The 23,956-nt window shown below is 40.9% G+C and overlaps 1 protein-coding gene across 2 annotated transcripts in view; it reads left to right on the top strand.

Annotated features, from left to right (window-relative positions):
* Nucleotides 1–23,956, top strand: part of LOC308528008 (transducin-like enhancer protein 1) — an 89,197-nt gene that overhangs the window by 39,812 nt on the left and 25,429 nt on the right. For both annotated transcript variants that reach the window (XM_081103461.1, XM_081103462.1), the window contains exons 7-10: nucleotides 4,992–5,196; nucleotides 5,930–5,946; nucleotides 20,674–20,790; nucleotides 23,533–23,586. In XM_081103461.1, the coding sequence (XP_080959587.1) occupies nucleotides 4,992–5,196; nucleotides 5,930–5,946; nucleotides 20,674–20,790; nucleotides 23,533–23,586 (393 nt within the window). The remainder of the gene's footprint in view (nucleotides 1–4,991; nucleotides 5,197–5,929; nucleotides 5,947–20,673; nucleotides 20,791–23,532; nucleotides 23,587–23,956) is intronic.

Here is a 23,956-nt window from a genome sequence, read left to right as displayed (position 1 = left end):
TGTCAACAAATGCTACTTTTCACATCATTTTCACTTTAAAATGTTTAAATACCATGTGCTATAAATGCCATTTACTGTCACACTTGCAGCATTAGAGAGGCTATTTTAAAACCATGCGGCATGGTTTTAGTTTGGGTTGGGTTCAGTTTGTGATCTGTGTGACATAGTTTTTCCTGAGGTTATATGGGATTAAATTCAAGTTGATTCCGTGGTTGGTGATGAAGAACTCAGCATCTAGTGAGGGTGAGGTGGGCATCGGCCTTCCCGTGTATTCTGGGTGTCTTTTCCTGTTGTATAGGCAGCTCTGTGGTGATAAAGCACTGTGCCACACCTGACTGAGAAACAAAAATGTGGAAACCCGGGACTGATACTTGAAGTTCTGAATGTAAACAGCCAAGTCAGGTTCATTATAGTCGCAGTGAATTACAAGTCAGAATGTGTGGCTGTTGTTTGACATGGACGAGGTTACTTTATTCCTTGTGGGTTTTCAGTCTCATTAACTCAGGTTTTGGTGTTTGTTTTACGTGGCTCACTCTCAGCCTATTCACTTGTCTGGGAGAGAGCAAGTGCATTCATCACCTCACCCCCAACCTAACCCTTTCGTAGTCACCTTTGAGCACCAGAACACTGATATGTAAGTTACCTGTGTCGTCCTTTTCCAAGGTGTCTGTGGAACAGGAAGTGTTTGTTTGTTTTGATTTGAGATTGTTGGTGGCGCCGAGTCAAGGAAGTAGGTGCTCTTTTTTGTTTTTGAATTGTGACAAGGTAGTGACGACGGGAAAATGAGCAGTTGAATGTTGAGAAGTATTTTTATTTTTTTTAAACAACAATTTGACAAGTCCCTGGATGTTTAAGAACCTGAATTCTAATGTAATGAGACAGAATTCCAGCTTAGATCTAGACCAGAATTTTTCAACCTCAGCACTATTGACATTTTGAGCTTTATAATCCTTTGTGCTGGGGGTCCTGTGAGTTGTGGGATGTTTAACAGTATCCTTGGCCTCTACCCATTAAGTGCCAGTAGCATTTTATCCCCAGTGTGACAACCATAAATATTTGTAGACTTTGCCAAGTGTCCCTGGGTTGGGGCAAAGGTGTGTCAAATTTGCTCTGTTTGAGAGACCACCTGTCTAGCTTGATAACTTGAATAACCAGCTGTATTGCTAAAAGGAATACATTTTTGATGAGCAACCATCATTGCTCATCAAAAATGCCTTTTCTGATAGCTTTATTAACTGTTTTGTTTGTGTTCTGTGCTGTATAAATCTATAAGCATTAATTTAGGACAAAAGTTTACTCATTAGTATAAACTAATAAATGGATAGATGGTTGAATTTTTCCACTCTTACTGTCATGTTGAGAAACATTTTATAGTTTCCCAATATCTGCTCAGGTTTGGGTCTACAGAGGACTGATGCATATAAAATTCCCCAATTAGGAGAGCCATTGGTGGTGGTGGTTGGCTTTTTCGTTTTGTTTTTTGAGGTTTTTCTGGCTGTATTGCTTGATGTCAGTAGTTCTTTTATTCTAAAACATATGTTTAAGTAGCATAAATGGTTTTTCTTTTAGTGAAGGTGATGGGTGCTAGATTGCCAGTCTCAGGTAAGCCTTGTTGAGAAAAAATGTTTTTCCAAGGACACATTGGGCAGGTGGGCTGCCTTTTTGGAGTTAATTGTTTCACTCTCTAGGATGAGGGCCCTCTATTCCTTTCAATAAATGTTTTATCTTAGAAACACTTCTTATCTGTTAAGCATCTTGTTCTGAGAGAAGCCAGAGCACTCTGTGTTTAGGCTTGATTCTCTTTATAAACTTCCTCAGAAGAGAGCTGGAGCCAAACAGAGCCTCTTTTTTCAGATGTAGGGATAGGGTATTAGAGAGTGGGGACAGGAGAGTGGGCACTCTTGAGTCACAAACCTTAGATCAAATTCCCACCCATCACTGCTACGTCTGCATGGTGCAGGTGAGTCTGTCTCCAGGGAAATGTCCAGTGGTAAGTTTGCAGTATTGCCTGCCCTTGAGCTTCTCATTACCTGGGAAAGGAGAGAAATGTGAGGGCTTTTGTGAATGTCACTATGCTGCTGTGATCCCAGGGGAAAAGCTGTTCTAGAAACAAAAGCTTTGCAGTCATCCTTTCGGCTATGAGCCCCAAGGCCAGCAACCCTGTCATCTGTGAAATGGGAGCCATGATGCCCACCCTCCCTGCCTCAGGTGTGTTCTGAGCAGAGGCCAGATACTGAAGACGAAAATATTATCTGGGAGTTCTTCCTGGCAGGATAAAGAAGTCAGTGTGAGACACTGATATCCCTGTTTCCTGGGCCTGCAGTATCTTCAATAGCTGATCCTTCCTGTTGCTTCCTAGTACGCCTTCCATTTTGATAGGATTTGCTTAAAAAACAGCAACACACAAAATGAAGAAGCTCTCAAGATGGCCAAGTTAAGGATGGAAAAACCTAATTGCCTCTAATAATGGACAGTGAGCTGTTTCTTCAAGGGGGAAGCTCAGAGCAGAGGTAGGTAGAGGTGGAGTTGCCTGTGGCCAGTTAGGCTCTAGGATATCCCCACTGGGTTATTAGCCTAAACATTGAGTTTAACCACGGGATCTACTTCACAGCTGTGGCAAAGCCCCTTCATTATATAAGCTAACCTTTCTTTTCAACAGCATATCAGAGAATACTTTCCAGGTCATTTTTCTAAAAACTGACTTGGGTTTGGCAGAAAATCAGCTTCTTCCTCGTGTATCCAAATGCTGCCTTTGCTCTGACATCAAATCCCACCTCTGAAGTCGACTTTTGGTGACTGGATTCTGGAGTTTTGGGGGAGCGGGGATGTGCAGGGGGTTGGTAGGGTGGCGTCCTTAACCCTGTAGTTAACTGCCTTCCCCTCTGCTTAGCCTCTCTCATCTTCTTTTGATCAGTGCCATGCTTAATTACCGCACTGCTCTTGCTTCTTGTGTATGCATCACTGCATTTCCCTCCCAGAAGCCGGACATAGCTCTTATTCTCCAAGTAATGATAGTAATTGCTGGTAGGGCAGACCTGGTCCTCATCCTTCTGCAATCCCATTTCTTATGGCAGGTGTCTAGTTCCTAATTAAGTGCTAATGAGCATGCTTGGCGGACCGTGACACGCTGCCAGCTTCTTCAGTTTTATGTCTTGCTATTGCCAAGCTCTTAAAAGGTGACAGAGCAAGAATTAGTGTCTCTGGGATGACAGGAAGGTGATTTTATGCGTAAAGAAATTGTTATTATGATCTCAAATGGCGAATGAGTAGTTTATAAATACTTTCCAAGAATACTGTTGAAGCTGTCCTCTTGGACTTCTCTCCCCCTTTTCCAACCTCCCTCTAATTAGAATTGTGCTCCCTTTGGAAGTAATGGAAGTTGAAAGAGAACATTGGCTCTTAAAGATTTTTTTAAAGATGCTGGTAGGAGTTGAAGATTTACTGTGAAATGATTGTAAGACACTGATTTCTGCTTTTAAGGTGCTGTTTTCTCCTGCTCTTGGAGGGGGAACGTGCTCAGGATTCAATTAAAGATCAGTAGTCTGGGTGGGAATTACTAAAGATCTGGTGTGAGGTTTAATATATTCAGTACACGCCAGGGCATAATAAATAAAACGAGTAATTGAGTCCCAGGGAAGTGCGCACAAATCAGAATCTTAAGATTATTTCCTAACATTACACCTTAGAAATTGAGCTTTAATCGTTTTTACTGTCTCATCAAAAATGAGTTTTCGGTTGGACAGCTGAAATGTGGCCAGATTTATGGTACAAGGGCCATTTCTTAGATACTTTTTCATTTCTACATACTCTTAAATATAATATATGAGAGCAGTGGTACTTTTTAATGTGAACAGATTTATGATCTCTAGAATGGGTTAAGCTATGGAGGCAGTGGCATTGGGACTGGGGACTTGGGTGTCCGTGGTTGGTGTCCCAGAGGACAGTGCGAGTGATTCCCCGTCAAGGTCTTCGGCCTCTCTGGGCCTCAGTGTTTCCCTTGTGATGTTGAAGGACTGGGTTCGGGGCATGGAGCTCAGAGGAAGCACGGGAGAAACAACACTTCACCTTCACAGGCTTCTTCCACCTGCCACATGCCTGGCTCCCTGAGACCTCCCTCTGCATGTGGTGGTTCAGTGATCAGTGAGGCCTAAGCGTCATTCCGACATGGACTCCACTCCCTCCCACCTGCCAGGAGAACCTCTGCAGTTCTCTCAGTGCTTTGAGGTTGGCCCTTCTGTGGAACTGGAATGTCGGGACCTACTCACAGTGAGGGCTTCGTGAAATAAGGACACGTGCCTGGGGGTGGCGTGCATAAGAGAATGCACTGCTCCTCCTGCTCTCTGAGTTCTGTTAAAGGTAATAGGTTGGTTTTGTTTCGTTATACCATTGTGGTGAGTTAACGCAAGAAGGTTAGGGTGAAATGGAGTCACTTAATAACTGATGACTACTCAGTTACTATATTGTAGGGTGCATATCTACACTTCCCCAGTTTTAGCCTTTCTGAAATCAGGATGAGTCTTCAATCTCTGGCATCTTAGATTTAATGGCATACTGGATTTCATCCCTCAAGGCACTTAGAGATGGAACTAGCTAACATGTGAGGGGCTACTAACTTAGTCAGGATTGCTGATGATAATAAACAGCTACATTTGCAGGGGATAACTTATGCCAGAAAGTGACAGTGTAGATCTGAGTATTATATTTTGGGAAGATTGTATCTTATCAGGTAAAAGCTTTTGATGAACTAAAAGTGCTAATCACCTTTTTTTTCTCTTTTCCTCCCTCTGTGACCCTTTGTGTGTATGTTACCCTCCTGTTCTGTTCTCCATCCTCTCATGTCATGTCTACTTCCCCCGGATGCTGCTACTGCCACCACCAACTCCAACAACAACTCTTCCTTCTCCTCCTCCTCCTCCTCCTCCTCCTCCTCCTCCTCCTCCTCCTCCTCCTCCTCCTCCCTCCTCCTCTTCCCTCACCACCACCACCAACAGCAGCAGCAGTTACAAGCTCAGCATCTTTCTCATGGCCACGGACCCCCAGTCCCCCTAACGCCTCACCCTTCGGGACTTCCGCCGCCTGGGATCCCGCCCCTGGGCGGCAGTGCCGGCCTTCTGGCGCTGTCTAGTGCCCTGAGTGGGCAGTCTCACTTGGCAATAAAAGATGACAAGAAGCACCATGATGCAGACCACCACAGAGGTGAGCGGCCGGGCAAGCCAGATTAGGACTTTGTCCTCACACTCATACAGTGCTGCAAAGTTGTGTGCACCGCTAAAGAAAGCCCCAACCTATTCAGAGAGCAAACAATGAGCTAAGAGGAACTGCCGCAAAGCTTGGTCACTGAAATACAGCTCACCCTGGAAATTCTCAGGGCTTAGTGTGGGCATCTGTAGATTTCTCGATCTCTTTAGATTGCAGGCATCTTGACATCTTGGCAACTGCCTAGTTAATGCCAGTGGCCTGTACCATATTATGGAAAACTGTTAACTGCTTAATTGGGTAATTTTCAAAGAAAGTAATGTTGTTAAATGGGGCGAAATAAGAAGTTAAATCTGAAAGTGAATGTGTTCAAATGAGAGGTTTGATAATTGCATCTGTTACTACTTAGCTTCATAGGCTTTAATTCTAGTATGCGTTAAATATTGGGCAAAATTGCACTTGACTAATTTTTTGAAGAAAAGTAATTTATTCTGTCAAGAAATAAAAAAATAGGCTTTGTGTATGGTTAAACTGTAAATCTTATGTTTACAAAATACTGTAATTTTCAGGAAATCACTGTATTAGGAATGTGCAATGACTTATATAAATAAAAGCCATTTTTAAAACTGTTTGGGGCTTGTGTTCTAATTATTCCCCCCTTTTTTTTATTTCTGTTCTTGCCTCTGTGTCTGAACGGGCATGTCTGTGCGTTTCTTGGTAACCTCGGGAACAGACAGAGAACCTGGCACAGTAAGTACTCCAACGCCTGCTGTACACGAACACACCCTCTTCCCGTAGTGCGCCCCACTCTGCCTTTCTTTAGACAGCACAGACGTGCACATCTCCCCTGTCTCCTTCAGTGACCAGGTTTTTGCTTTTTTAAAAAGTATGACTATTCCCCACCCAACCCTGTATTTTTATAAAACTTTTGTTAGATGAGAGCAACATGATTTTGGGTCAGAGCTGTTTGCTATTATCTGTATGTACCCCAGGCCCGCTTAAAAATATGTTTCCCATTGCATTTTGAGGCTAGGTTGCCTGTAGTTTAAGAGTATTCATTTTTTATCTTAAGTCAGTTTTACAGGCAAGAGGTCACAATTCACATGTGAAATTGGTTAGTAATGTGTTATTTCTACCTGAACCATTTATTATCCTCTGCAAATGCACCTTAGTTGCTAGGTTTCCATATCTAGTTTTCTTTTTTCATAATTGCCCTTGGAGTGTGAACTTGAATTTATTTTAGACCAAAGAATTGAGCATCTTAAGTTCTTAAAAACAAGGAAATTCAGCGGCCAGGGGTTCTGTGTTTGGAGAGCTCATCATTCCACCGGCCTGAATCTCACGCATTTCACACAATGCATGTCTGACCTGCACACATATCCGCCAGTAGCTGTGGGGAGATCTGTATCTAAAATGCATCTCGCAAATGTCATGATCAAATAGAGTGAGAATTGGCCCCTTTTCAGCGACGATAACCTACAGTTTTTGCCTCCTTCCCTCCCAACTTTTCTTTCTTTTTTAACATGGCAGTATTTTGACCATCTTAAATCTAACTGGTTAAAAAAAAGCAGGGTGGGGGGAGATACTGAACTTGTAAGTCATTCTGATAACTTTTTTGTTATGGGTTTGGGAGGAAGATATGCAATTCTTTTCATTCTGAAAAGTTTGTTTTTTCCCCTCTTCTGTGTAGTGGTGTGTGTGTGTGATGTATCTCTTCTTCTTTTTTTTTTTTTTTTTTTTAAAAGGTTTTTAATTGATTTTTAGAGAGAGGAAGAGAGAGGGAAAGAGGGAGAAACATGTATGTGAGAGTGAAACATGGATGGGCTGCCTCCCGCACGCCCCTACTGGGATTGAGCCTACAACCCAGGCATGTGCCCTGACTGATAATCGAACAGGCATCCTTTTGGTGGGCGGGACAACACCCAGCCAACTGAGCCACATCCACAAACCAGGATGAATTAGTAGGGACTTTAGAAATTCTCTTTGAGATAGATCTCGGAATACTTTATGTATCAGGATGTGTTGGGAGCAGTGGATAATGGTGAAAGTATGGGGTAGCTAGTTTTTAAATTCTGGTACTGTAAGTTTTCTCTGGAAAATGTTGGGGAGAGAGAAAATTATAGCTAGGGAATAAAATATCCTCGCAAAGTGCACACTTAGGTAAACTGACTTTGATTTGTGGAGGTGACCTTTCTGTTTTGCTGTTTCAGTGTCTCTGTAGATTATCATTTTTTCTGTCATGTTCATCATATAGCCGCGTGTCAAATTAAAATCCCTAATCCTGGACCAGAGAACAAATGCAAAAGATGCTGAGAGAGCCCATGTCCTTTAGCGTGCTGCATGTTGTCATTTATTTAACTTACTCTAGGTTTGGGACTTTAACTTTTTATTCTCAGTATTATGGTTTCACCTTATAAAATCACCGTATATTTCTTGTTTACTGTATGTACGGTAATAGAGGAAATGTGTCTGTAGTTTGGGATACGTAGGCACATACATCACAAGGCCTTTTTCAAGGAACCAAGGAAAGGAGACCAAAATCTTAAAAAATAGTCTAGAAAGTTTCATCAAAAGTTCTAGGCGGTCGTGGAAGAGATACCATGACATGTACCTCTGTGAGATGCCAGTGCATGACAGGCATGAGGAGAGCTTTGCATGCTGAAGGTAGTAGGGGCATTTTTCAGACCTCTCTGTATATTTCTGAATGTGTCTAATAACCTCCTACTTGTATTTTTGGCTGAAAAATGTAAGCAAGAACTTCATTCATTGTAGAAGTGATGGTGAGGTGGAGGAAGGATGATGAGTTATGTCCTTAAAGAAGGACAAACTGGTTCTTGAATTTCATGCAGCTGTAGGTTGTTTTTAAGTCCATATGTTGCGTTAGCAATCAGTGAACGTCCAAGTCAAAACGTGGATACATTGCATAAAGCAGTCTGTAAAAATATAAAATGATGTGTTATTTGTATGTTTTCTTTTTCACATGAAATTTTTGACAAGTAATGATAATTTCAGAATATTTTCAGAATACGTACTGTGTTTCCTGCTTAATTGTTGTTACAAAAAATTGTAGGTGATGTTGATATAAAATGGGAAACTACACTAATTTGTAGCATAAACATTTAATTTAACTTCAGTCTCTAGAGGGGACTTAAACTGTTGGGATTTTGCTGCAGTTATATAAAATTAAGTAGCTCTTCAAACTTTGTGTAAAATTGAATATGAGAAGCAATGGATAATAAGATGATGTGTACCATTAGTGCCTAAAATATTATAGTACTTGTTTCTTTAATAAAGTGGCTTGAATTATGAAGTTGAATTTTACTTGGTAGATAGTCAGTTTGCTCTGTAATGCTCTTGTTTCTTTTCACCCAATGAGGGGTCAAGGGTAGTTGAAGTTTTCAAACCTTATGGTCTCAGAATCTTTTTCTACCCTTAAATTAAAATTATTAATAACCCCAAAGAACTTTTGTTTATGTGGGTTATATATTTTGAAATTTTTTCTGGATTAGAAAGAAAATAAATTTTAAAATCACTTAAGCAGATAAAGAGCTACTTAATTTGTGGTAACATTATTAATGAAAAATAACTATTTTCAAAAAAAAATATTATAGTGGGAAGAGTGGCTTTGTCTTACATGTTTGCAAATGTCTTTAGTGCCTGGTTTAAAAAGGATAGCTGGATTTTCATCAACTTCTGCATTCTTTCTGTTCTGAAAGATTGTTTGGAAGTATAGGAAGAAAGTCTGCCCTCAAAGAGTTAGGTAAGGGTCCCTGGGAACATCAGGGATTCTTGGACCAAACCCTGAGAACTTCTGCGATGAGACTAAGGAGTTCTGAAAAATTCCAGACCCATCTATAGGCTTATGTTTTCCTGCTCTTCTTCCTATATTGAACACACATTATTTATATTAAGTGCAAATCAGATCTAGAAAGGATGTGAGTGTGTATAAATTTGTATCTGTAAGTCTAAAACTGGTTCGAAGGTCGTGTTTGCTTATTTTTTAGTGACAAAATTATTCCATTTGCTAGTTTAAGGTTTTATGGTAGGAAAACACATGAGCCTTAATGCAACCTGTTTTGATGTAAAACCCAGGAAATGAAAGCACTAAGAACAAGGTGAAAACATGGACACTATGTGTAAGTGGCTTGTTTCTGAAAGGGATGGATGATAAAGCCAGTAACTTTTAAGAGGTTTCTGTTGCTGTCTGGCTTTTGTTTATAAATTAAGATTTGACTAGTGCTTTGCTAATTTGCAAAACTTGGTTGTTGTTTTTAACACGAGTGTACTATCAGAATGCTACTAACTGTTGAACAAAGAAATATTTAAATGACCTAACAAAGGCCTTTATTTCCTCAGTAATAATAAAAACTTTAGGTATTTCAGTTAGAGATGAATTATATTAAATTTTGGCTGAAGGGAATATCATTTAAACAAGTCTTGAAAGACCTGGAATAAGAGAGTTGACTAAGAGTCATATGGCTTTTAAGAAAATAGCATAGGCCTGGCCGGTGTGGCTCAGTGGTTGAGCACCGACCTATGAACCAGGAGGTCATGGTTCGATTCCTGGTCAGGGCACATGCCCAGGTTGCAGGCTCTATCCCCAGGGTGGGGTGTGCAGGAGGCAGCCTATCAATTATTCTCTCTCATCATTGATGTTTCTATCACTCCCTTCTCTCTAAAATTGATAAAATATATTTTTTTAAAAAGGAAATAGCATACAATATGTGTTTAAATTCTCATTACTTTAGCAAATATTTATTGAGTACCTACTATCTGCCCAGCACTGTTTGGGACACCTCATGTATTTGTTGCCATTTTGCAGTGGTGCCTTTTAATGTCACAGTCAGGTCTTTTTTTAAATGAAAATACTGAAATTCCTGACCCATGTGATCACTCTTTGGAACATTTGGAAAAGGGAGGAGCCTTGGGGGTTGGGAATTGGGAGAGACTCCAGAGCGTAGAGGGTCTGTGGCCATAGACAGGTTTCATAGATGGGCCTCAGAAGGTTCTTGAACCTTCTAAAACCTGCATGCAGAGTGTTCTGAGAGGAGAGAGAGAACTTTCATCAACTTCTCAGAAGGGGTTCCTGGTGCAGAAAAGTCTTAAGTACTGTTCATCCACATTAGAGATCATAACGGTACCGTAATTTTATCAGTGATGAACCAAGCTCAGGGAGGTTGAGTGCCGCTGGTCATACATTTACTTAGTTAATGGCAGTTGAGAATTGGATCATGTCTCTCAAAGAGACTGTGTTGTCACTCCCGTAACTGGCTTTTATAATTAACGGGTTCATACTTAGGACTAACTCAAGAGTAGTTATGACAGCCATCACTGTATTTACTATAAGGTGGTGTCTTTATCTTGTTTTTCTTTTCTAGTTGTCCTACTTGCTAGTTAATTGGCCAAGGTAGGGCAGGACCAGTTCCTAGTTCACTTTCACTTTTTCTCAAAACGACCAGCACTGGAGAGCACAGGGGGAAGTAGGACATTTTTCTCTGGAAAAATGGCATTGTTGGTCTTTCTCTGAAATTTTAATTTTGAGTTTCATGTCATCTCCAGTGACTCCTCAGGACCATGGCATTATGGGGGTGGTGGGATAGAAAGAACTCCTGTTGTGGACAAAGGCAGGCTGCCGTGGGAGTCTGGCTGCACAGGCAGGTCATCTGTAACGTGGTGATGGGGCTGCCTTGCAAGTGAGGATTTAGAAGCCAGAAACAGCAAGGCCTCAGACACAGCAGAACAAGCCTTTAGGCATGTCTCCCCTCAGTACCTGCTAGCAAGACAGTAAATGCATTGTTAGTCATGCTCAGCCAAGTTACTTGTGGTGTCCTTTCCTTTTTAAAATACAGTGGGTGAGACAGTCGTGGAGGTTAGGGCCCATGTGACAAGGTGGCAGCTACTGGTGTTTCTTAGGATGTTGGGACCATGAACTGATCTCAGCCTTTTGTGACCCTGATTCTTCTCATGATAATCAAATTCACCAAACATAGGGGTGGGAGGGCGGGGGACTTGGAGAAGGTATTTGCATCTAAATCAGTGGTTCTCAACCTTCTGGCCCTTTAAATACAGTTCTTCATGTTGTGACCCAACCATAAAATTATTTTCGTTGCTACTCCATAACTGTAATGTTGCTACTGTTATGAATCGTAATGTAAATATCTGATATGCAGGATGGTCTTATGCGACCCCTGTGAAAGGGTCCTTCGACCGCCAAGGGGTCGCACCCACAGGTTGAGAACAGCTGATCTAAATGTTCATGACTTTATCTTGACCTGGTGCATGTTGAGGAATTGCTTGGTAATGAAGGATAGAAATGAGATGCATCATCTAAAATTCCAGTATTTAGGCACAGCAAAAGATACTGACGTTTTCTCAGGCAGTTAGTTGCCTCAGCAGATTTCCCCTTTTGACAGAATTTAAAATCATGTGCTTAAAAAAATGGATCCTCTGGGAAAATTGGCGTCACTGTCGTGAGAAGGGTGAACCCCTAAAGAAAGGAAAGCCTTGGCTGTTTCCAGGTTGTTAGGAGTGTGCACCTGTAACCGGGAGCAAGGAGCGTGGTGGTGGTGTATGTTTATTGTGGATGCTGTGTCTCACCGGGTGGGTATTGGAGCCTGTGTGTGACCAAGACAAATGTTCAGATGGATATGGGAGCCTGTATGTGACTGGAGAAATGTACAGGTTTTATCTCACTGTGATTACAGTGAATATAGGGCATTTTTACTCCCCCTCCGCCCCAAACAACAACAACAAAGAATAGGTAGAGAGTATTTTCTTCTTCCAAAACCTTTTTTTAAAAAAATATATTTTATTGATTTTTTTTACAGAGAGGAAGGGAGAGGGATAGAGAGTTAGAAACATCGATGAGAGAGGAACATCAATCAGCTGCCTCCTACACACCCCCTACTGGGGATGTGCCTGCAACCAAGGTACATGCCCTTGGCCAGAATCGAACCTGGGACCCTTCAGTCCGCAGGCCGACGCTCTATCCACTGAGCCAAACCGGTTAGGGCCCAAAACCTTTTTTAAGACTTAGTTTGTGTTCTGTAAATAGATAACTTGATGCCTACCATTTGGAGCAGGTTTTCCTGAATGTTGGCCCCGTAATCTTTTCATTCCCTCTGGAATGTAGTAGCAGCAAGCTCTGCATCTGCTGACTTTCAGATAAGGAGGGGTGGGTGGAAGCTGTCCGATACCCAAATAACTCACAGCCAGGTCCTGACCCAGTGCTTTGTTTCAGGGCCTTGTCTTGCAATAGAAGGTATCATCGGGGGCTGGAGAAAAGAGGAACAGTAACCCCTAAGTAGTTCCTCGAAAACATACTTTTAAAAAAGGTTTGAAATACAGATTTGATTTTTTTTGCTGTGACCAAGGTTAATTTTAAATTATTTTAAAAATAATTTAAAAATTATTTTTAAATGATTATATTTATTGTCAGCTCAAAAGTTTTTTATTTTATTTTATTTTGCTTTACCAGGAGAAGGTGGGTGGAAGGACAACCTGGGGGCATAGGGGATGATGCCTAAGACATCATGTGGTTTAATACCTCTTCTAGCCCAAATATCAACTGGGTTTGTATGCCTCCTACATGGCTATGTTCTCTCCTGGGAGTCCTCCTGACTGAGTCCCCCTTCTACATCCGACAGTGCTGAATTCCTAGATCAAGCTGCAAGAACACACTGGTTCTTTCTGAACTTTGCATTTTAACTATGAAAACTAGATGTATGCCCTTCAGCAGACCCGCTTCACCGCCAGGGCTTCTGAGATGCAATGTGGTTGCCAAGTGGACACGTTTCCACACTTCTCCACTTTCTTCCACTTTTCACCATTGACAAATGGGGATCTTGTTAGTTTTATGAGCAAAAAAATGTATTTGTTGAAATGCCAGGCAGAATACGAGGATGACCAATTGGACTGTAGCAAAAAGTACAACGTGGGGTGATGACTTAATTGGTATCAGGTGTCAGTGGAGAAAGCACACAGATGTGATGGGGTGCGTCGTTGCCTAATTGTTTTAATGTTCACCGAGAAGTTAATTGTCAGTGTAGACTCGTGTGCTAGCAAATTAGGTTCCCACTGCCTCAGTGTAACGGAGGATAAATGAGGTGTCATGCGTTTCCAATCTGTACCTCTGACACAAACACTTTTCCTGCGGGGAGGAGAACGTTCCCTAGGGGAATCAGCATGGCAGCTAAAGAAATCCATTTGAATAATGTACATTATTTTCACATTAGGGAAACCTGTCTAGCTTTTGCTGTATCCATGAGAGGTTTTTCTTTTCAGATTTGCTGCTGGTGGCTTCCAGGTTGATGTTTCGTTGGCAGAAGAGTAGCTTTGAGGTCTTGCATTAGATGAGGGATATATGAGGGCTTCAGAACAAGCGTTCCGGTAGCACTGACAGGGTAACATTTCATTAAACTTGCCTTCTTTCATATCTTTTGGAGTTTGCCTTCCAAAATATCTCCGCATACATGAACAACTGTTATTGTTAAATTGCTAAAAGAAAAGTAAAATTCTTGGAATAAGACTCCAAAGACTGGTTTTGTGCATCCCGAAGTAGCTGGGTCTCTCTCTCAGTCTTGAATGGGTAATCAGAGCATGAAATAGAAACAACATTGTCCGGAACGGTCAGAATAAGGGAAACAAACACAAAGTCCAAATCTTGACGTTTTCTTTTGACTCAACTCAATGCTCTCTGAGGTTCAACAGACTCTTCTACTTACGTGCTAAGTTCTTCCATGAACGTATGGTTTAATAATTGAACTTATTTATTTATTTATTTATTTATTTATTTATTTATTTATTTTTATTGCTTAAAGTATTACAAAGGGTATTACATATGTGTCCATTTTTTCCCCCTGCCCTAGACAGTCCCCTAGCCTCCCCTATCCCCCAGTGTCTTATGTCCATTGGTTATGCTTATATGCATGCATACAAGTCCTTTGGTTGATCTCTTGCCCCCCTACCTCCTGCCCCCCAACCCTCCCCGGCCTTCCCGCTGCAGTTTGACAATCTGTTTGAGGCAGCTCTGCCTCTGTATCTATTATTGTTCAAAAGTTTATAATGGTCTCTATTATCCATGAATGAGTGAGATCATGTGGTATTTTTCCTTCATTGGCTTATTTCACTTAGCATAATGCTCTCCAGTTCCATCCATGCCGTTACAAATGGTAAGAGTTCCTTCCTTTTTAGAGCAGCATAGTATTCCATCGTGTAGATGTACCACAGTTTTCTAATCCATTCATCTACTAATGGGCACTTAGGCTGTTTCCAGATCTTAGCTATGGTGAATTGTGCTGCTATGAACATAGGGTTGCATATATCCTTTCTGATTGGTGTTTCTGGTTTCTTGGGATATATTCCTAGGAGTGGGATCACAGGGTCAAATGGGAGTTCCATTTTCAGTTTTTTGAGGAAACTCCATACTGTCTTCCATAGTGGCTGCACCAGTCTGCATTCCCACCAGCAGTGCACAAGTGTTCCTTTTTCTCCACATCCTCTCCAGCACTTGTCATTTGTTGATTTGTTGATGATAGCCATTCTGACAGGTGTGAGATGGTACCTCATTGTTGTTTTGATTTGCATCTCTCGGATGAATAGTGACTTTGAGCATGTTTTCATATGTCTCTTGGCTTTCTGAATGTCCTCTTTTGAAAGGTGTCTATTTAGGTCCTTTGCCCATTTTTTGATTGGATTGTTTATCTTCCTTTTGTTGAGTTGTACAAGTTCCCTATAAATTTTGGAGATTAGGCCCTTATCAGATATGACATTGGCAAATATGTTTTCCCACACAGTGGGTTTTCTCGTTGTTTTGTTGATGGTTTCTTTTGCTGTGCAGAAGCTTTTTATTTTGATGTAGTCCCATTTGTTCATTTTCTCTTTAGTTTCAAGTGTCCTAGGAGCTGTATCAGTGAAGAAATTGCTTCGGCATATGTCTGAGATTTTGTTGCCTTTGAATTCTTCTAGAATTTTTATGGTTTCCTGTCGTACATTTAAGTCCTTTATCCATTTTGAGTTTATTTTTGTGTATGGTGTAAGTTGGTGGTCTAGTTTCATTTTCTTGCATATATCTGTCCAATTTTTCCAACACCATTTATTGAAGAGACTATCTTGGCTCCATTGTATGTTCTTGCCTCCTTTGTCAAATATTAATTGAGCATATTGGTTCGGGCCGATTTCTGGGCTCTCTATTCTATTCCATTGATCTATATGCCTGTTCTTGTGCCAGTACCAGGCAGTTTTGAGAACAGTGGCTTTGTAATACATCTTGATATCTGGTATTGAGATCCCACCTACTGTCCTTATTTGCAGACGACATGATATTATACATACAAAACCCTAGAGACTCCATCAAAAAGCTACTAGACTTAATACATGAATTTGGCAATGTAGCAGGATACAAAATTAACGCCAAGAAATCTATGGCATTTCTATACACCAATAGTGATCTTATAGAAAGAGAGATTATAAAAACAATCCCGTTTACCATCGCACCAAAAAAATTAAGCTACCTAGGAATAAACTTAACTAAAGAGGTAAAAGACCTCTACTCAGAAAACTAAAGGACGTTGAAAAAAGAGATAGAGGAAGACATAAACAGATGGAAGAACATACCGTGTTCATGGATTGGTAGAATCAACATCATTAAAATGTCCATACTACCCAAAGCAGTCTATAAATTCAACGCACTTCCCATTAAAATACCAACGGCATACTTCATAGATCTAGAACGAACTCTCCAAAAATTCATCTGGAATAAAAAAAGACCCCGAATAGCGGCAGCAATCCTGAAAAAGAACAAAGTAATAATTGCATTTAGATGTTCACCTTTGCTTTAATTTAAGAGAATATTTTGTCTACTTCTACTCAGTAGGTTCAAACCCTCTACCAACTGTCTAGTCAACCTGACTCCACTGAACTATAGCAGAGAATGTCCCTGGTGTTGCTTTTACAAAACATGGTTCACCCAGTTAGGAAGCTGCTCTGGATCTGACCACTCAAGGAGTACACACTGGTGTAATATTGGAAGATCTGCTACTCTTCTCTCTCTAGCTCCTAACCATTACATCACTGTTAGTGCAAGAAGCGGCCCTCAGGTTGCATATATAGGTCATAGCGAACAATTTCCCTGTTGTCAGGGAAGAGGCCCACTCAGATTTTATATTCTAGAGATTTACCTTAAGAGGGACAGGTCATAACTTCTTGTGGAGCATGTTTTCTCTGTACTTGCACCTCATTTAGTCATTTCATGTGTGGTTTCAATGAGAAAAGGAGAGGAAGTCATGCCAGTTGGTCGAATAGGTCTTCTGGACCCACTTTCTGTCTCTGGTACTGAATATTCCAGGGGGTTCATTTTCGTCAGAGACAGGTCGGATGTGCATCTCCCTTGATCTTTTTACTTGGCTATCTATCCCTGTGTGCAATATGGAAGGTGCAGAAAATCATCACGATTTCAGAAATTTAGTTTGTTTTGAAATCATAATGTGTTTTCAGGTCTTAATTTGTTCAGATTTAAATATTCCCCCCTTCCCCCTCCTAGGGCTGCTTAAAACTCCTATTTTGAGTTCGTATAGAAGACATACGATAAATACGGTGATTTTGTTTTGTTCTTAACAAAATCTTAAAACAAAGGAAAACATATACACTGTGTGGAAATCCCAGCCCTCGGGACATTTGTGGTCTAAGTCTGCCCCATAATTACAGTTTGAAAAAATCTGGCAGGTATTTAAATTTTGCCAGCTGCAAGGTGAAATAAAACATTGAGTTTCTTGGCTAGAATTAGAGTATATCAGTCAGTGTGGTAACTAGTTCTCATGCTGATCAAAAATCTCTGATTCACAATTAAATATTTATTTGGCAAGTAAATATTGGAAATGAATGGTACTTGATAAATGCTATTTGGTAGATTAAAATCTTTAGAAGTATGGACTCTGGGAAGGGCGGTCTGTGGTGGTAAACAGGCCTGTGGAATCACTCTCTGCCAAGATCGCTATCCCATCAGACTGGTGCTGTGGGTCCCTGGACTACTTTGTTCTCTGCTGAGTTCTTTTCTTGTGTGAATCTTGGGTTATAAATGGTAGGACTCATGAATGTAAATGTTGGAATTCGGGACTACTATTAGGCCACTTTAAAGTAGGCTATGAAATGTTCATTTTTTAATTTTATGTTCACATTTTTTGTATTGTGGATAAACAACCAAGTGAATCACTGTGTGTGTGGGGGGGGGGGGGCGGGGGAAGAGTGAGAGAGAGAGAGAGAGAGAGAGAGAGAGAGAGTGTCTGTGGTTAGGAAGGGGAAACAGAAAGCACGCAACATATATTAGGCATTATTCTGTCCATTAGAAGGTCAATTAAGCTTCATAGCTAAAGAGCCAGTGTGACTTGTAAGTGGTAAGTATTGGGGGCCAAGTATGCAAGAACATAAATTGAGTCTAGAAATCCCACTTCTGGGTGTGGTGGCACTTTGACTTAGTGGGAAGAGCTCATTGCGTTCAGGCACATCAGCTCCCTTGCTGGGCATCCTCCAGGTAAAATGAGGGGATGAAGGGGATGAACAGTATGTCTTTAAGGTTGCTCTAGCCTCTTCAAAGGTTGAATTCTAATTTTCTTCTGTGTTTAGAATGCATGAGTTTTTAAATAACAAAGCAAAGTAGCCCCAGTTTCATTCTTGTGCCATAGCCTCTTAAATGTTGATTAAATCCTAGTATGAAAGGTGATTCTGACTTATCCTAGTCAAACTCTAACAGAGCAAGACAGAATCCTAAATTTTGAAGGATCCAAAGGATATTAAGTTAGTGCCCAGGTATAATCTCTTCATTCTTAAAATATGTATAAAACTGCTCATAATGACCATCAAAATGGCTGTGTTCCACCTCTGAGCCATTGGATGGTGCATGGGGGGAAAACACAGCAAGACTCATGGTCTCATGAGACATCCGAAAATACCTGTGAAGTCTTTTTGTTGGGCTGCTGGGGAGCAAATGAAGGAACCACAAAGCTTGGGGTCTCCTAGGCAGTAGTTAACCAAGAAGTTATTGTTGCTGACGTGAAGTTCCTTAGACAGGAACTATTTGCCTAAATCAAGAACAACAATGAAGGCAGCGTCAGAGCCAGGAAGGTTGTCAGGGGCAATTACACACAGAAAACTGGGTTCCTGGGGACAAGGGTAAAAGGAGGTGGTCAGTTTTTGGTGGGCCTGCAGCGGGAGCCAGGAACCCACTGGCTCCTCGCAGTGGCTCTCGGCCTTTCCAGCCCACACTCTTCACCACCTGTTTTGAATCAGTTTTACAGCATCAAAGGTATGATGAGATGTTTTGTTTCATAACTAGTCCAAGTCTGCCATTTGAATGGGGCCAATTTTCAGATAAGCAGGGGTGCTAATTACTAGCCCTGTCCAAATTTAGAAGAAATTCTCAGAGCTTTTTCAAAACCGCATTCAGATTATAGGCCTCATTTAAGCTGCTCAAGCGGGGAATTCCAGTAGTAACTTCTAACACTTAGTCGGAAGGCCTCAGTACTTGACATGCTGTAGGAGTGCTATTGTTTCTAACAAAAATTCTCTTGTTCCTAACAAGTGTTGTTTACTTTTGTGTTCGCAATACCACTTAACATCATTAAAAAAAATAAGATCATTCAGAGCTGTCTCTGAATGACTGAATGGTTTGGATGCCCAGTGCTAGATTCAGCAGAAAGGCAACAAAGGTGACATTGATGAGAGACTTTAAAATTGCCAGTGGGCACCAACTCTAGGGTTCTGGGCTTGTGGGCAGAAGTTAAGTAGTTCAGCCCTGCCCTTCCATTGTATCTGCTCAGAGTCTGGAGAGGAGACTTTGGACTGATGTATAATTCTAGAACACAGCTCTATTTGGATACTTTTTATACTTCAGTGCAAGCTGCTACTCAACTCCGAGGCTCAGCTTTTCTGAGTGCATCTTTGCACTTTGCACTTTTAGTTAGGCTCTGCATCTTGTCAGGCATTTTGTGTGGCTCTGGGGTTGGAGGGGTTAATTTTTAGCAGACATTTACCAAGGTAGTTCAAGGACCAAGCCAGCTCACCTTTCAGTCCCCCACCCTGTGCTAAAGACAGTACTCTGAGCTTCTTTATATTGAATTGCAGTGGTCCCTCCCCTGTTTTTCTGTAAGCCTCCTGGCTTTTGTGTAGCTTGAACAGTCATGAATGAAAAGCTCAGCTCAACGGAGGTCGGAGTCAGCCCCCGAAGTAAGCAGAGAGGCATCAGGCTGCCTTCTGGTTCCTAGTTTTTCTTTTTTGCTGCATGTGGTTAAGCTGTGGAGGCCCCTATGGTGGGGTCCACAGTTGTCACCTGGGAGCTCTGAGAGCCAGCCACCTGGCTGATTACTGCAGGCTAGTTAGGTACCCAGGGTGGTTAAAAATATATGTAAATGATTTGCTCCTGGTACATGCAGTGCATCAGAGATGATCTAACGCAAAGGTTTTCAGCAGACCCTTCTCTTCTGAATTGTGGCAGAGGAAGGTAACATCATTGTCTGTTGGCCCTGAACAACCTCCTCTTAGTTCGTCAGCATCTTTCAGAAATTGGGGTTATCTTGCTTTGTGAAAGGAGGTTTTTGCACAGCTCGCTCAGCATTGTTCGAGGCTGTAACACATCACTGAACAAATTGCCCCCTTGCATATGCTAATCCTGCCCTTAAAATAACTCATTGTAACATGTTCTGATGCATTAGCCCAGAGGAGATGGGAATTGACCAGCTGTCAGATCATGTCATGTGACCCCCAAATATCTAAAATGCCTCTTTTCTTTGGGTCAACAGTTCATACTCAGCACATGCAAATGAAAGTATCCTGTGTGGTTTGTGGAAAAGATTAGTCCTTGTTCCTGCTTTTATGTGTGGGAACTGGGCTGGCCCTTGAAGATTCACTGGCTGAAATTCCCTCTTTGGGTCTTAAATTTCAGTGCTTTTCACCAGGAGCATCAGATCTTACTTTCAACAATAAATTAAAAGAACTTAAAGGAGTTTCTTCATTGTTGCTGCAGGAAGTGTTGATTTGTCTTAGTAAACTGTGCTGATAATCCCACCTATTCTCCTGGCGTTTTTTAGGAGTGACACCCTCTGACTTGCAGTCACAGAATAAGTCTAATAGAATAACCTCAGGATTTACTCATAGGCCATTCATGTTCTTGACCAGGAAGTTGCAGTGGGAAAAACTAAAAACACGTCCCCATATAGACAGCAAGTTCCCATTTCTCTCACAGTTAGCAGAACATTTTAAGTGAGTAGGGCCCGAAAAATGGTTTGATTGCATAGTCAGGGTCTCCCTTTTAAGTACTTAAAGTTGTATAAATGTTTGCCATCCAGTCTTCAGATGAGATGAATTAAATGGAATGAAAGGTGATGTTGGTATCACCTTTCTAAAACAGCTATCACGTTCAGGTTGGGCTTTCATGTGTACAAAGAGACCTGGGAAGAAATCTTTGATTAATTTTTTTTTATCTTGCAGAGTAATTCCCTCTTGGTCCCAGACAGTCTACGAGGCACTGATAAACGCAGAAATGGGCCTGAATTTTCCAACGACATCAAAAAAAGAAAGGTGGATGATAAGGATTCCAGCCACTATGTAAGTAAATAAAGGACTTGAAATAATATTTGTTGCTTACTTGCTTATTTTCCACGTGAGTATACAAAAGTACTCTAAGATCTTAGTGATAATCCACAGCCCTTAAAATAATACCATAAAGAGAATAGAGTCTTACACCAGGATTTTATTTCCCTCTAGATCTGTAAATTATCCTTTTGCCAGGCTTAGTATTAAATTTTAGGCTTCCTGCTTTAGTTTCTCTTAAGCGGAGACACAAGAACGCAGGGCTGGCCTCATGGGCATGCAGTTGCATAGGGCCCTGCTTGTGAAAGGACCCTGCCTCACCCTTGGTTCTAATGCTCTACTCTCAACCATCTTCACATTCTCAATTTTTTAACAAGGACTTGCATTTTCATTTTGTCCTGGGCCTCTGCTGCTAAAGTGAGCAGGGTAAGATCTGTGGTGCCACAAAACACCTTTTTGAATGCTATTCTGATCACCTCTTTTTTTTTTTTTTTTTTATTAAATATATTATATTGATTTTTTACAGAGAGGAAGGGAGAGGGATAGAGAGTTAAAAACATCAATGAGAGAGAAACATCAACCAGCTGCCTCCTGCACACCTCCCACTGGGGATGTGCCCGCAACCAAGGTACATGCCCTTGACCGGAATCGAACCTGGGACCTTTCAGTCCGCAGGCCGACGCTCTATCCACTGAGCCAAACCGGTTTGGCAGTTATCACCTCTGTTTTATAAAGAAACTAAAGTACATACCTTGCAAGTGGTTTGCCCAAGGTCAGAGCTAGTGGCTGAGCCTGGAGGCAGTCTGACTCCAGAATCCATTTCTTAACAACTGTGCTAGGATTCCCAAACCGAGGTCTTAGGGTGGATATTTTGTCAGAGGTCCTTTGAATTGGTCTACACTTTGCACTATAATAATAATAATAATATACAAAGAACCCAGGTTTTTGGTCCTTTCCAGCCCAAGCCTTTTAGCACATTGTTTGCCCCTTATCTTTTGCCCAGAGCCAGTGCCCTGGGCAGGTATTTTATATATAGCATCAACTATTAATAAGCTAGTGAGAAGGTCCATGATATCAGAAATTTGGAAATTTGCCAATACAATTTCAAGTTGTTCTACTCATGTATGTTAAGTTATTTAATAATGAGTGAGCTACAATCCATAGTTCTGCATGTCTGTTTTGTAACATGCGTGTATGGCTAATTGTATAGGTGATTGAGGGTGTATTGAAGCGATATTAAAGAATCTGGGACAAAGACCTCAGGACCCAGGAATACTGTACTGTGAAGGTTTATATTGGCAGAAGGGTCAACAAAGCTAAGATTTAAATTACAGAATACTTAAGGACTCACTTCAAAGATCTGTTATAATAAGTTAATTGTTGGCTACTTTTTGTCAGTTCAGTTACATTAACTATTTCTATAAAAAAAATTTTTTTCTAAAAGGGAAATACTTTTAGCTTCTATTTTATCACCACTCTAGCTTTGGGTTCTGTACACCTGGAAATATTTAAGCTTTTCTGTGGGCTTTACTAAGCAAATGCAAGTTTTCTTTAGTATTAATTTTCCTTTTATTACATGAAAATATTTTTCAGTGGACTATTTTGAATTGCCTCGGCTTCCTCATTGGTGGTTATTTTATGTTGTTATTGGTGAATTTCATGGTGCTTTTATAACAGTGTCTAAAGTAACACATTACTGAAGAAAGTAAATTATGTCTCCCACACGTAATGCTCTAGGTACGGTTAGAAAAAACATTTAAGACCTGACTTTAAAGCTGAGGGTAACTTTCCAGCCTGGACTTGTGTCCCACAGAAGGCCAATGTGGGTAGTATTTGCACTGTACTAATATTTCTCAAACATTATTTGTTTATTCTCAATTGACAATGACATCAGGAAAAGGACTGTTTAGGTCATAAACTACAGGCCTACTTCTCTTTGGGAATTAGGACCTGTTGTGATAGCCTACTTTTTCTGTATGCTCATTGTATTATTTTGCACCAAAGGACGTCAGGCCTTTGGGCTAGGAAAGTAAACTGCCTTTTTTAGCCTGCCTCAAACTTGAAGAGTGATCATATCTTTAAATTGGACAGCTTTTCTGAAGCCTTTTCAAACTCAGTGCAACCTTGGAGTTTCCTCTGATTATCAAACTATGGCTTTATGAAGAGACGATGAAAGCCCTACTACTGCAGGATGCTGGTGCCCGCCACTGTTACCACCCTGTCTTCCTTCTGTATCTCCAAAAATATTTTATGCTGGTTGTTTTTACTTTTTGTTTGCTTTATATTTTTTATAGTAATGAGTCACCCCATGGGAACATGGTTTAAGTTTGTCTTTATAAGCAATTATTTGTGAACGTTAGATTTGTTGGCTGTCATCAAGGTGATGCACATAAAAGCAGTGACATGAAATTGTGTTCATAATTTGAAATCCAACGAGAAAAGACCTGATATAATGCGGATTTCAGATTGTAAGGGCAATTCAGGTTGAAAACAACTATGTGCCACACCTCATATGCCGGCTGTGATTATATAACTGGTATGCTATTGCAACAGAAATCCCGCCTGGGGCTTGTGTAGCCTCAGGTCAGATAAGAAGGGGAGAAGGCGGATTCATTCCTAAGGCTGGCAGTCTCTAAGGGAGCCCATAGGCTTACCCCAGGCGTTGTTTTTTTTAGTCTGCCTGATATCAAGAACTATAGAAATTTAACTGGGCTTCAAACCTTTAATAAATGGAATTTAATTTTTTTTTTTTTCCAGGACAGTGATGGTGACAAAAGCGATGACAATTTAGTTGTAGATGTGTCTAATGAGGTAACTACACTCTTTATCAAACTTTATGTTCAGAGGGACTTGTGAGAAAAAGAAGCGGAGCCACAGTGCTTTGGTTTCTTTCACCTTTATCCATTGAGAACTTAATGGTTGTTCATGCTGTACCTGACCTGAACTTTTGTTTCCTTTAAAATAAATGTTTCCCTAGTCATTCTGGATTCCTAAATTGGGTTCCTGGTGCTCATTTTCTTCCTGTGCCCGTTGGGCAAAGTATTTGAACATGGGAAGGGAGATGGTTGTTCCCAGATTTTTTTTTCCTTTATGGTGTCTAATCGGGTATATTTGCAAATACCATCCTTTTAAGGAGAACAGTGTTAGTGGGCATACCCTCGAGTCCCCTAAATCTAGACTT

Source organism: Myotis nattereri (assembly GCF_964212035.1).
Source record: "Myotis nattereri genome assembly, chromosome: 12".
Lineage (NCBI taxonomy): Eukaryota > Metazoa > Chordata > Mammalia > Chiroptera > Vespertilionidae > Myotis > Myotis nattereri.
Note: the sequence above shows the minus strand (reverse complement) of the source record. Positions and strands in the feature narration are given on the sequence as shown.